Source organism: Staurois parvus, unplaced genomic scaffold, assembly GCF_062004578.1.
Source record: "Staurois parvus isolate SC_StPar_1 unplaced genomic scaffold, SC_StPar_1.0 ptg000155l, whole genome shotgun sequence".
Taxonomy (NCBI): domain Eukaryota; kingdom Metazoa; phylum Chordata; class Amphibia; order Anura; family Ranidae; genus Staurois; species Staurois parvus.
In genome coordinates this window covers 8,962,570-8,974,666 of record NW_028317951.1, presented here as the reverse complement: position 1 = coordinate 8,974,666, position 12,097 = coordinate 8,962,570, and the positions used below count along the sequence as shown (strand labels likewise).

At 38.0% G+C, this 12,097-nt stretch overlaps 1 protein-coding gene across 2 annotated transcripts in view; it reads left to right on the top strand.

Moving 5' to 3' along the window:
• Positions 1 to 12,097, top strand: part of SI (sucrase-isomaltase) — a 302,245-nt gene that overhangs the window by 265,927 nt on the left and 24,221 nt on the right. For both annotated transcript variants that reach the window (XM_089675454.1, XM_089675455.1), the window contains exons 60-63: positions 7,039 to 7,172; positions 8,377 to 8,411; positions 8,500 to 8,616; positions 9,572 to 9,720. In XM_089675454.1, the coding sequence (XP_089531580.1) occupies positions 7,039 to 7,172; positions 8,377 to 8,411; positions 8,500 to 8,616; positions 9,572 to 9,720 (435 nt within the window). The remainder of the gene's footprint in view (positions 1 to 7,038; positions 7,173 to 8,376; positions 8,412 to 8,499; positions 8,617 to 9,571; positions 9,721 to 12,097) is intronic.

The following is a 12,097-nucleotide window of genomic DNA, read 5'->3' as shown; positions in this document are numbered from 1 at the left end:
AACATTAATAATATAACTTAATTTCTTCCAAGTCATTTGGCTCATTCCATTTTTTTTTCACTGGGCACAATAAGTTTTTGACTGCAGAATAAATACACAAACTACCTTTAAATTGCTCTATGCACATATGCATTTATTGTACAGTGATTCATTCAATTATTCATAAGCCTTTAATTCCATTGAAATTTTGAGTTGCTGCTAATTTTCATTTCTAAAATTAGTATTTTGGCAGTTAATATAAGATTTAATGACCATACATTAGGGATGTTTAATTTTCACTCCAATCAACAAGAGCTGAAAAAAGGAGCATTTTATGGGTATCCATGACCTGAAAATCTTTGCTAATTTAAATATAACTGTAATAAAAGAAAATATCAAGGTCACTTCCCTTTCTTGATTGAAAGAAGGTTATATCTGGCACAGAACCAATGTTCCATTATCAGCCAAGATTTAGAAACGATGAGAGTGCAATATCAGCCTCATTATTTCAACCATAGATGAATATTGAGTTGCTTTCTATTAATAAAAAAAAAGTACATTTAGTAATTTTAACATTGATCTATAGTCAGTTTTTGGTGCAACTAAGGTAATCTTTTAAAATGAGCTCCAATGCAGGTCAGTCATTATAAATTGGTGGAAGTTCTGACAGATTTGAAACTCTATGGTTTGTTTTACTTATCTAAGCAGCATTTATGCAAATGCAAGTTTCAAAATTGAAACCTATATGCACTAACCAAAACTTGTCTTTTAAATAGCAATATGCTGAATATAATTTTAATGACAATTTTTTTTTCTAGCTTTTCACAAGCTAGACTGGATAGTTGTGTTTTTGTTTTTTATTTTGCTCCATAAGTATTTTACTAAACAAACAACATTACTTTTAACAGTGGCATTATACACTAGTCCAAGAGTTCACATGCCAAACAAAGCTAGACAGTAAGTACAAATAAGTACATACATGCTGAACTACAAAAGTAAGCATAAAACAGTGCTTTGTAAAACCGTACCCTGTCAGAAACGCTCAAGATAGAATGTATGTGGCTGCAAAGGATCAGCTTGTCTAGAAGATAGAATTCTTCAACTCACTCAACTCAGCTTAGCTTTTCTAGGAACTCCACAGGGTGTCTCCCTGAAACAGAGAACCAATCGCCTCATTTGGGCAGGGGGTTGTGTAGGCGGGGAGCTCAGGCTTTGACCAAAGCCTTCCCAAATTATACTATGGCCAATAACATTTCCTAGGTACATATAACATTCTATCCACGAGTAGATTAATACCTAGAATCATCTGCTGAATGGTTAGATATGAAATATCTGCTTGAATGGTTAAGGAGATTTGATTTTCTGCTCTTCTGTGTATGTCAGATAGGGGGTGTAATATACCAGGCAACTTGCCTTAACGGGAGCCATCCGAATATGTGTTCCATGTTTGTGTAATTATTTCCTATTTGGAGATATAAAATTATATGGAAAACTGGGTATTAAAATGTAAGTCTGTTTTTACGACCCCCTGGAATGTTTTTTGAAGCTCAGCGAGGGCTCGGTTTATGGCGTTATGGCCCCTTCTCCAGCAAGAGTCTCGTAGGCAGAGGGGCACCAGCTAGTTGTGAGATTTATAACCATCACACCCTCCCAATGAGTTTGCTGCCTGTGATCTGCATCAAACAGACCACGTGTCACTCAATAGAGAGGGAGGGGGGATGAGGAAAGCTGATTTGGGAGAGAGAGATACAAAATGGAGGGGTTTGGAGCAAAATGGATGACCGCATCCATCTCTGTGTGCATGATTGCTACAACAAGAAGTGAGGTGTTGCACCTCAATAGAGTCCTTAAATAAGGCTGCATTAAGACTTCATATATTTGTTCTCAGGGAACAGTAATGTGATGGTGATAGGGTTGTGGTCATACGGCACCATGGGCTCGTTTGTCCCTATTGCAAAAATGGAAGGTCAGCCTGGAAGAGGAAGAAATTTTCAATCCTGGAGTGCTTTTGGTGAATGACAGAAAAGTAAGTGTAGGCTTTGTTGTGTGAATTTAGCATACACTCAGTATCCTGTAGCATAGGACCATACAGCTGTGACTTGATTTGATGGAGCACTCTATATGTTATACCAACGTCCCAGAGGAGGTATCCAAAAGTGGTTGAGGGGGACGTTGAAGTCCTAGGATTAAAACACCAGAAGAGAAAGAGGTCAAGAGGTCTCCAATCAAGCAAAAAAACACCACTTGCTTTTCATTTGGGGCATAGATATTCACTACCGTGATGGATTGTGCTGCAGATATACTCCTGAGGAATAGGTAATGTCCACTAGGGGATTCCATTTTGTCATGCAATTGAAAGATACATGTTTATAAAACAAAATTGAGACACCTATTGTTTCTTGAAGAACAATTTGTGCTTTTAACCTACAAAATTCGTACAAAAATTGGGAGCATTTTTCTGGGATGTTCAGATCTTTTGCATTCAAAAATACCAGTTTTTAAAATAGAGGAGAGGATCGTGGCTTTTGGGGAGATATGGTTAAACAAGGTAACTGAGAGTTACGGAGGAAATAGGTGGTTTTCAATTAGGAGCCAATGGGCTAGTGCAAGGGGTGCAGGGGGGGTAGGAGAGCGATAAAGGGAAAAAAATGGGAGAGGAGGAGCTAACTAAGAGAATCCAGAGGTGGAAACAGACCAACCAGTCCACCTAAACAGAAAAAGGTCAGGTCTAGTCAGTAGGCACTCAGAGTCTGCTCTGGGGGTGCGGGGGTTTGTGGATATTTAGTATGTCAAGGTCCTGCCTGCTAGAGGTCTGCACACAAGGGGAGTAGTAGTAGAAGACACAGCCTCTGAGAGGGATTTGGCTTAACACAGGAAAGGACCAGAAATGAGGGACCAGGACATAGAGCTATCAGGATCAAGGGATGGTCATCCCAGAGTTGCTGACTGGGTACCAAAAGACATGTAGAGCAACAATGAAAAAGATAATGACCAATAACTAACCATTAAGCTAAAGGTAAAGATAAATCCCTGCCAGACTGTGTATATCTCAGATGAGTATGCCCAAACTAAATACAACCAAGAGCAAGCTCCTGATGAGGGTAAAACAAGCCTTGGTAAGAGTATAGGGCTGAGGATTACAATACACCTAGCCTGGCCTAGCTATCTAGGCAATTCAAATGGAAAACATAACCTCATTAACAAACAACAGTGACCGTAGCAAAATGAGACAGCACATGTTCAAGACTCACATATGTTAAAACAATATCTACCACAGTAAAACGGGGAAAATCCAGCACACCCCCTAGTAAAACAACACAAAGTACAAAGTTAAATTACTGCCCTAACACACACTTAACCCTTTGATCACCCCAGATGTTAACCCCTTCCTGCCCAGTGTCATTAGTACAGTGTTATTAGCACTGATAACTGTATTAGTGTCACTGGAAATGTAAGTGGCAGTTGGTCAGTTCCCACCCCGTGTCAGTTAGTGTCAGAATGCCCACCATACTATTGCTGTCCTGCTAGAACTCGCTAATTGCTGTCATTACTAGTATTAAAATGTTTTCATAAAAATTCCAATATATATGTATATATACACACACACACACTATATTGTCAAAAGTATTGGGATGTCTGCCTTTACATGCACATAAACCTTAACCTCCACCATATAGTAGAACTACTGCTACAGGGCGGCAGGGCTGCGCAAAATCTTGTATATATAAATGATTTGCATTTCCAGGTAGGAGGCACATGCCACCCTACCCACGCCGCCATTGGTAGCTGGGGATGTCAATCAAGGGTCCCAGCTGGAGATTTTCCATTGGCACCCGGTGATCGCCGTGTAAAGCTGACAGGGAGAGACCTGTGTGTAAACAGCACAGGTCTCTCTCCTGCCAGCAAGAACATGCTACTTTGTATTGCTTTGCACAGCAAAGAAATGCAAAGCAGCATGTCTCCCTAGTAAAACACACACAGCACATAATGTACAGTAAAACAGCACACAGTTAACCCTTTAATTGCCCCAGATGTTAACTTCTTCCTGCCCTGTGCCATTAGTACAGTGTCAGAGCTTTTTATTAGCACTGATCACTGTATTAGTGTCATTGGGATGTCAGTGGCAGTTAGTCAGTTCCCACCCAGTGTCAGAATGCCTGCCATAGTCCCACAGTCCCTCTATAAGTCGCTGTTCGCCACCATTACTAGTATAAGAAAAATTAAAATTCCAGTATATATACCGCCATTTGTAGATGCTATAACTTGCACGTAAACCAATTAATTTACACATATTGGGATCTTTTTAGCAAAGACATGAGGGAGAATACATTTTGACCTTAATTTATGATGAAATTTGATTTTTTTTAATTTTTTTATTGGATATGTTTTATAGCAAAAAGAGAAAAATATTTTTTCTTTTCAAAATTGTTGGTCTTTTTTTGTTTATAGTGCAAAAAATTAAAAACGTACAGGTGATCAATTACCATGGAAAGAAATCTCTATTTGTGCGGAAAAAAGGACATACATTTCATTTATGTACAGCGTTGCATGATTGTCAGTTAAAGATATGCAGCACCATATCGCAAAAGACCTGGTCAGGAAGGTGAGCAAATCCTCTGGAGGGCAAGTGGTTAATGACATCCCAGTCTTAGTCCATAGGGTTCAATTTTGAGTTGGCCCACCCTTTGCAGCTATAACAAGTTCAACTCTTCTGGGAAGGCTGTCCACAAGGTTTAGAAGTGTGTCTATGGGAATATTTGACCATTCTTCCAGAAGCACATTTGTGAGGTCAGGCACTGAAGTTGGACAGGAAAGCCTGACTCATAGTCTCCATTCTGATTCATCCCAAGTGTGATGTGTTCTATCGGGTTGAGGTCAGAACTCTGTGCAGGCTGGTCAAGTTCCTCCACCCCAAACTCATGCATCCGTGTCTTTATAGACCTTGCTTTGTGCGCTGGTGTGCAGTCATGTTGGAACAGGAAGGGGCCATCCCCAAACTGTTCCCACAAAGTTGGGAGCATGAAATTGTCCAAAATGTCTTGGATGCTGATGCATTAAGAGTTCCCTTCACTGGAAATAAGGGGCCAAGCCCAACCCCTGAAAAACAGCCCCACTCCATAATCCTCCCCTCCACCAAACTTTACACTTGACATAGTACAGTCAGGCAAGTACCGTTCTCCTGGCAACCACCAAACCCACACACATCCATCGGATTGCTACACAGAGAAGCATGATTCATCACTCCAGAGAACATGTCTCCACTGCTCTAGATACCAATGGCGGTGTGCATTACACCACTGTATCCAACGCTTTGCTATGCACTTGGTGATGTGGGGCTTGCATGCAGCTGCTCGGCCATGGAAACCCATTCCATGAAGCTCTCTATGCACTAGGGTTGTGCTAATCTGAAGGCGACACAAAGTTTGGAGGTTTTTAGCTATTGACTCTGCAGACAGTTGGTGACTTCTGTGCACTGTACGCTTCAGCATGCTCTGTTATTTTATGTGGCCTACCACTTCGTGGCTGAGTTGCTGTTGTTCCCAGTTGCTTTCACTTTGTTATAATACCACTAACAGTTGACTGTAGAATATTTAGTAGCAAGGAAATTTAATGGATGGACTTATGGCACAGGTGGCAACAGTACCACAATTGAATTCACTGAGCTCCTGAGAGTGACCCATTCTTTCACAAATGTTTGTAGAAGCAGTCTGCATGCCTAGATGCTTGATTTTATACACCTGTGGCCATGGAGGTGATTGAAACACCTGAATCCAATGATTTGGAGGGGTGTCCCAATACTTTTGTCAATATAGTGCGTGTGTGTGTATGTATGTATGTATATATATATATATATATATATATATATATATATCATAGTTTGTATACACTTAATGGGATGTAGTAGAATACATTTTGGCTTAAATGTATGAAGCATTTTTTTTATTGGATATGTTTTATAGCAAAAAGTAAAGAATACTGTTTTTTTTTTATTTTCGGTCTTCTTTCGTTTATAGCACAAAAACTAAAAAACCTAGTGATGATCAAATACCATCCAAAATAAATCTCTATTTGTGTGAAACAAATTATATAAATTTAATTTGTGTACAGTGTTTCATGACCAAGCAATTGTCAGTTAAAATAGCGCAGAGCCGAATAGAAAAAAATTGCTCGGTCATGAAGGGGGGTTAATCTTCCATAGAGCAAGTGGTTAATTTTCTTTAAATAATCAGTCTGTGCTTGCACTGGGAACATCTCTTGCATGAATAGATTATGAATGATCTTTCTAGATGTTTTGTACATACTGTAAGTTTCACTGCCCAAATGAGCGAAATATGTTTGTAAGAAAGAAATAGAGTTTCTTGATAAATCCTAACCAGGCCTCTAAATTTTGCCCTGTCCCATTAACTAAATTATTCCCCTACTCACTGGCCATTTCTAAAAATATAAAAGATTGTTTCCACTATACATTTCATTTCACATGAATTTGTCAATATTTAGTCAGTATGTGGTCACAGATTACACAACTACCTAGGTAGTGATTCATATTAGGAACAAGTTCAAAGGAACTGCTTTGTAAATTGATGCATATACCTACTTATGACTTTGTCATTCATACCATTTACAATGGCGACTGCTGAACCTGTAGCTATACTGTGTTACTCCATGATTTGTTTGCATCGGTGGAACTAATAAGTAAAAATTTGAAAAAATAAGTGCACAAAATGTTCCTTCTGATTTAAGAACAATTTAATAAAGGAAAATACAAATCTAAGTTTAATGGACCTGAAACAAAACTTGACCTTGTGTAAGTTTTCTGTTGATGAAACCAAACTCTACTTCTAAATATTACACTGATATTTTATATGTACTGCTGTATACTTATTTGACTTAGGACATTTTTACATACAGTATACCTCCAAACGCTGAGTAAACTGCAGATTTATTTAAGGCGTATTAATAAAAATTGCCAGCTGAAAAACAAATATACTGTCCTTTTAATTTGTTAATGACTAATTGCTTTACTCTTATGCTAAATTGAGTCACATTCTGTGCAAATAGGATTGTGCGCAATGTAACAGGAAGAAGAGGAATTGTTGTTAGCCGCTCCACCTTTCCGACTGTTGGGCAATGGATAGGACACTGGCTTGGAGATAACACTGCTGCCTGGAATCAGATAGATAAATCTATTATTGGTAAACAACATTTTCATAATGTAATACTGGGTAATGACAGGAATAATAATAGGTAATAACAGCAAAGGAAAATAAACTAAATAAAACACCTAAATAACGTTGCACACGCATTATTAGTACAAAAATCTTATCTGTAGACATCTGTAGTTGGTAAGGCCTAAAGACAACAAACTGTTACCTGTAATTATATGTAAACCCTGTCACATATAAAATCCCACAATAGCTTTACCATGTTAAAATGTAATTTTCAATACAGGATAAGTTCACCTTTTGGAGCATGTTACACCTATATTTAGTGTGTAACATGTAGCATGCTCTAGACCTGCCTCCCGCACCCCCAATGCCCCCCTGCTGGGGAACCTCTCCCTCCACCCACTGTCACATTTTGAAAAGAGCACAGCTGTGCCAGACTCCGCTCACACAGAGGTGTCATTCATGCACAGGAATCCGTGAATGAAAAAATGACATGTCCTGTCTGCCACTGCAGCAGAAGGACTTTTAGTTTGAATGGGCATGCTGTCAGCACGCTCGTAGTCCATGCACATTCCCTCCAGTTTGCAATTTGATGCCTCTCACGGACATGTGTCCATTTACACCTGCCGACCTCCAAGCCGATTCAATCCAAAAAGAGGAGGATGGGCATCCATTCCCCTTCGGTCCATCAGATCAGATGGCAGTCAAATGGAAACGGATAGGTGGTCCATTTCCATCCAACCGTCCATAGAGGACAGCAGGCTATGTCCATGTCCGCTGTGCATAAGTGGAGCGGACATGGACCTGTCATCCACTTGCTCAGTGGAGATCAGCAGACAGATCCCTCAGTGGGTCTGCCCTGTATGAAAGGAGCCTAAGGAAGCAGGCTTACAGCAATGATGTGCCGCTGACGTTGGAATGCATGTAGACAGGAAGTGGCTGAAAGAGCTAAAAGGGATAATCGGTACTGATATACAAAACAGGATAAGAAAATATCCAAATAGTATTTTCTAAAAGAAAAAAAACATGGTAAATGGTAAAATAGTTTGTTTAGCAAGCAAGTTTTATCAAACCTGGACGTAAGGCTTAAAGGCACATATAATGTAAACTCATTATGTTTTATTCAAGAAAGGCAAAAAGCATGGCATACGGTATATTCAGATACTTTTATGAATAACATATACCTGTAGTTAATCAGTATATTATACAAATAGTCCTCTTTTTTTTACAGGCATGATGGAGTTCAGTCTTTTTGGACTATCCTATGTAAGAACATTTTATTTTTCTCAATTATAAATAATAATCTCTTGAAAATACTACCAATTGATGTGTATATATGTATTTATTTTTGTAGACTGGTGCAGATATTTGTGGCTTCTTTGGAGACACGACATATGAACTGTGTGCTCGCTGGATGGAGCTGGGTGCATTCTATCCATATTCTAGAAATCATAACGGGAAAGGTTATATTGTACGTCACATAACTATTGAAAACTGGTAACATCAATCTGAATATGTACAGTATGTGATTTGTTTAACAATGTGTAATCTGGTATTGCAATTTATACTTTTAGGCCCATATTTTAAAATCTTCCTTCACTTTTCTTGCAATGAATTTTTGCTTTTGTACGGAAAAAGCAATCCAATTTAGACAATTTATTTATGGATTTTTAGCAAACATTTTTACAGACAGTCTCTCTGCAGACTTCACGGCTGTAAAAGGTGTGCCAGTTACATTAACTGCAAATGAGACTCCTTAGAGTGTTTTGCATATAAGCAGGGTACAGAATGCCCCCCAGGTTGCCATATTGACAGATTAGCAAAAAGAAATATTTTATTGTGTTGACAGTTTGAGATTTTAAATTCCCAATCTACCTGCAGCCAGTCTGATTTTTTCAAACTATAACGTAGCGCACTTTGCTGATTTTACAAAATATTATATATACATATATATATATATATATATATATATATATATATATATATATACTTCATGTGTGTATATACACTGCTCAAAGAAATTAAAGGAACGCATTTTAATCAGAGTATAGCATCTAGCATTTTTAGATTTTTTTTTATTTGAATGAACTTAACAAAAATAGCTGGACCGTGTGTAGTAAAAACCTTTCAACATAAGTAACCTTTCAGTGATAGATTTGGCTGCACAAAGTTCAAGTGGCCTTCTCTTATGATACATGGATACCTATATTTAAATAACTCTTCTGCTGAATCCATTCTACTTTCTTCCAAAATACATTATCTCATAATGACTCATTACCTGATATTGTTTTGTTTGTCACCTTTGTAGCCCTGCAAAATTATTACTAGAATTGGAATCAGTGACATAAAGTGGAAGTAATATGTTTTAAAATGTATAATTTCTTCTATTTAAAATGTATTTATGGATTTACATTTATTTCATTTAGAGGCAAGATCCTGTTAGTTTTGATGAAAACTTTAAAACCCTTTCCAGAAATGTCCTGAACATCAGATACATGCTTCTTCCATATCTATATACTCTGATGTTTGAAGCACACACCCAAGGTACCACTGTTATCCGCCCCTTGCTGCATGAGTAAGTTGTATTTTTCTGAATTTCTTTGGCAATAATAAACTGTGCGTTTGTATATATATATGACAAACCTATGATTTTTGTAAGGTTTCTTATACTGGCCTACCTATACATGTATGGTTGGTTGGTGGCTATGGATTCAGGGTTTGGGCATCCATTTCTAGCATCTCCACCTTGCATTCTAGATTAGGACATTTATGAAAGTGTGTGAAGAAGTCACACCCTCCCCCCTTTTTTTCAGTCTCTCTGACTATAATATAGCTATAATAAGATTTGAACCAACAAACACATTTTTTACAAAGTCTTACAAAAGTCACATTTTAATGTATTATAACTTTTATACACTTTATTGTTCATATTGTTCTATTTAAAATTATTATACCTCCCATTACCCTTCTAGTGCATGGGTACACAGATGCTTGAGCTTTTTTTATGAACATTTCTAAAACTGGCCATACACGAGTGGATTTTTGAATGAACATACATACAAAAAGTATGATTTATTTTACATAGCAAGAGACCATGAAGCTTTACCTTTTTCCTTACATGCCCTATCATCATATATACCTAAAAGGCAAAATATGTCAATTGTTCCTTCTTTTTAAATTGAGTATTGAAGTCAATATCCAGGTTTTATGTTGAAATTGATGTGTATATGGGGAAGAGGAATGGATCATTAATATTAAGAAGGACGTGTAAATGTTAGAGAGTAATAAAATATATGACTCTTTGATCCTAGGTGTCTATATATCACCTATATGGATCATGTCTGAGTGCTGTTGTAGGTTTCAGAAACCCAATATTCTTGCATTCTTTAGCAGCAGTCCCTCAAAGTGACTCTTTGGTTGAAAATAAAAGATTTTGTTGTAAACACAGTATGTTCATAAAATCGTCTGAAGAGGTTTTACTTAGTAAGCAATTTACTTTTACATATGGAATATTTTATATCAGTTACAAACATTGAACACATTTGCATCTCTCCTTTTACAAATTTTCTTGTCTGGTTAAGCATGCCTAAAAATATACTTTGGTGATGAGTCTTTTTGTGCATGCTAGGCACAGCATATATTCAATGTAATTATACTGTATATCAATATTGCAACATGCCATAATGCTAAATATACAACATTATTTCATAGAAGGTTTGTATAAAATGTACAGACAGGTTCAGAGAGTCCCTGAACTGCAGAGAAACACAAACATATCTAATGGTGTGTGACCTTTGAGTGCCTGCTTTTACATTATGTATATTGTGAGATTTCTGTGCAAGTCTGGAGACAAATCTGGCATAATTTACTGTAGGAAGGAACAAAAGCATTGATAAATCATTATTGTTTGCATTTGTGGGCTCACATGAGCATGTGAATTTAGCGTTCATTTATCAAAGTAGAAAATCGGGTATAAACCCTGGCTGCAGTGGACTTATCTGTGCCTGTGCACTGTGATACCCCTGGAAAATTGTGCACAATGACATTTGTTTGCTGCTTCTAACGGATATCAGTATGCACATCAGGTGGCTTTGTTTCTGCAGAAACTGGCCAGTGTTCATCCCGTGCATACAGCTGTCTGTTCTACAGAAGCTGGTCTCATGACTGGTTTCTGCCAAGCGGGCATACTGTAAAACCAGCATCCAACCTGTTAGTGCTTGCAGTCTAGTTTTTTGTTCAGTTCAGTCTCAGGCCCGGAAATCTAAAATCCACTACACCTGCAGCCAGGTCCTTCGTACAATGAAAGGACACCATTTGGACCCAGGACATTCCAGACATTTGGGTCTAGAGTGTGGTTACCTTGGGCCATCAATTGATGTCCAACCTGCCACCATCCCCACAAAGATCAGATCTCCACTCTGCTCTGGCACAGCTCTCTCAAGTAGTAATGGCTCTAGTTTCAGAAGAAGAACATTTCAGAGTTTTTAATGAAACCTATTTACAGTCCCAAAGCCCAATGGTTGCAAAGTTAAACATTGATTATTCTATCCCATGCTATACAGGTTCCCCTGCACCTCCATCCTTTAGCAAGTTTCAATCAGCAAATTGGTTATTTATAGAGTCTATGTAAAAGCCCATTGCCAAGTGAAACATGTTAGACGACAGAGGTACAAGTGAACTTACATAGCGTCAGATGGAACAATACATTTTTAAATGTTTAACAGTGGCTTTGATTTCAGTGTGCAGCTTCCTCACTGTTTCTCATAACTCAATATTCTGGCTGCGTGGACAAGAAGATGTGGTCTTAGGAGCTTACCCTCAGTCTTATTCTGCATCTGGAAGATCCTCAAAATGAATGTTAGACTGTCAGGCTGGGGAAGAGTCCTTAACTCTTTCTGTGCAAGGGAATTCGTCACTGAAGAAAGCATGCCTCCTGATCAACATTCTGAAAC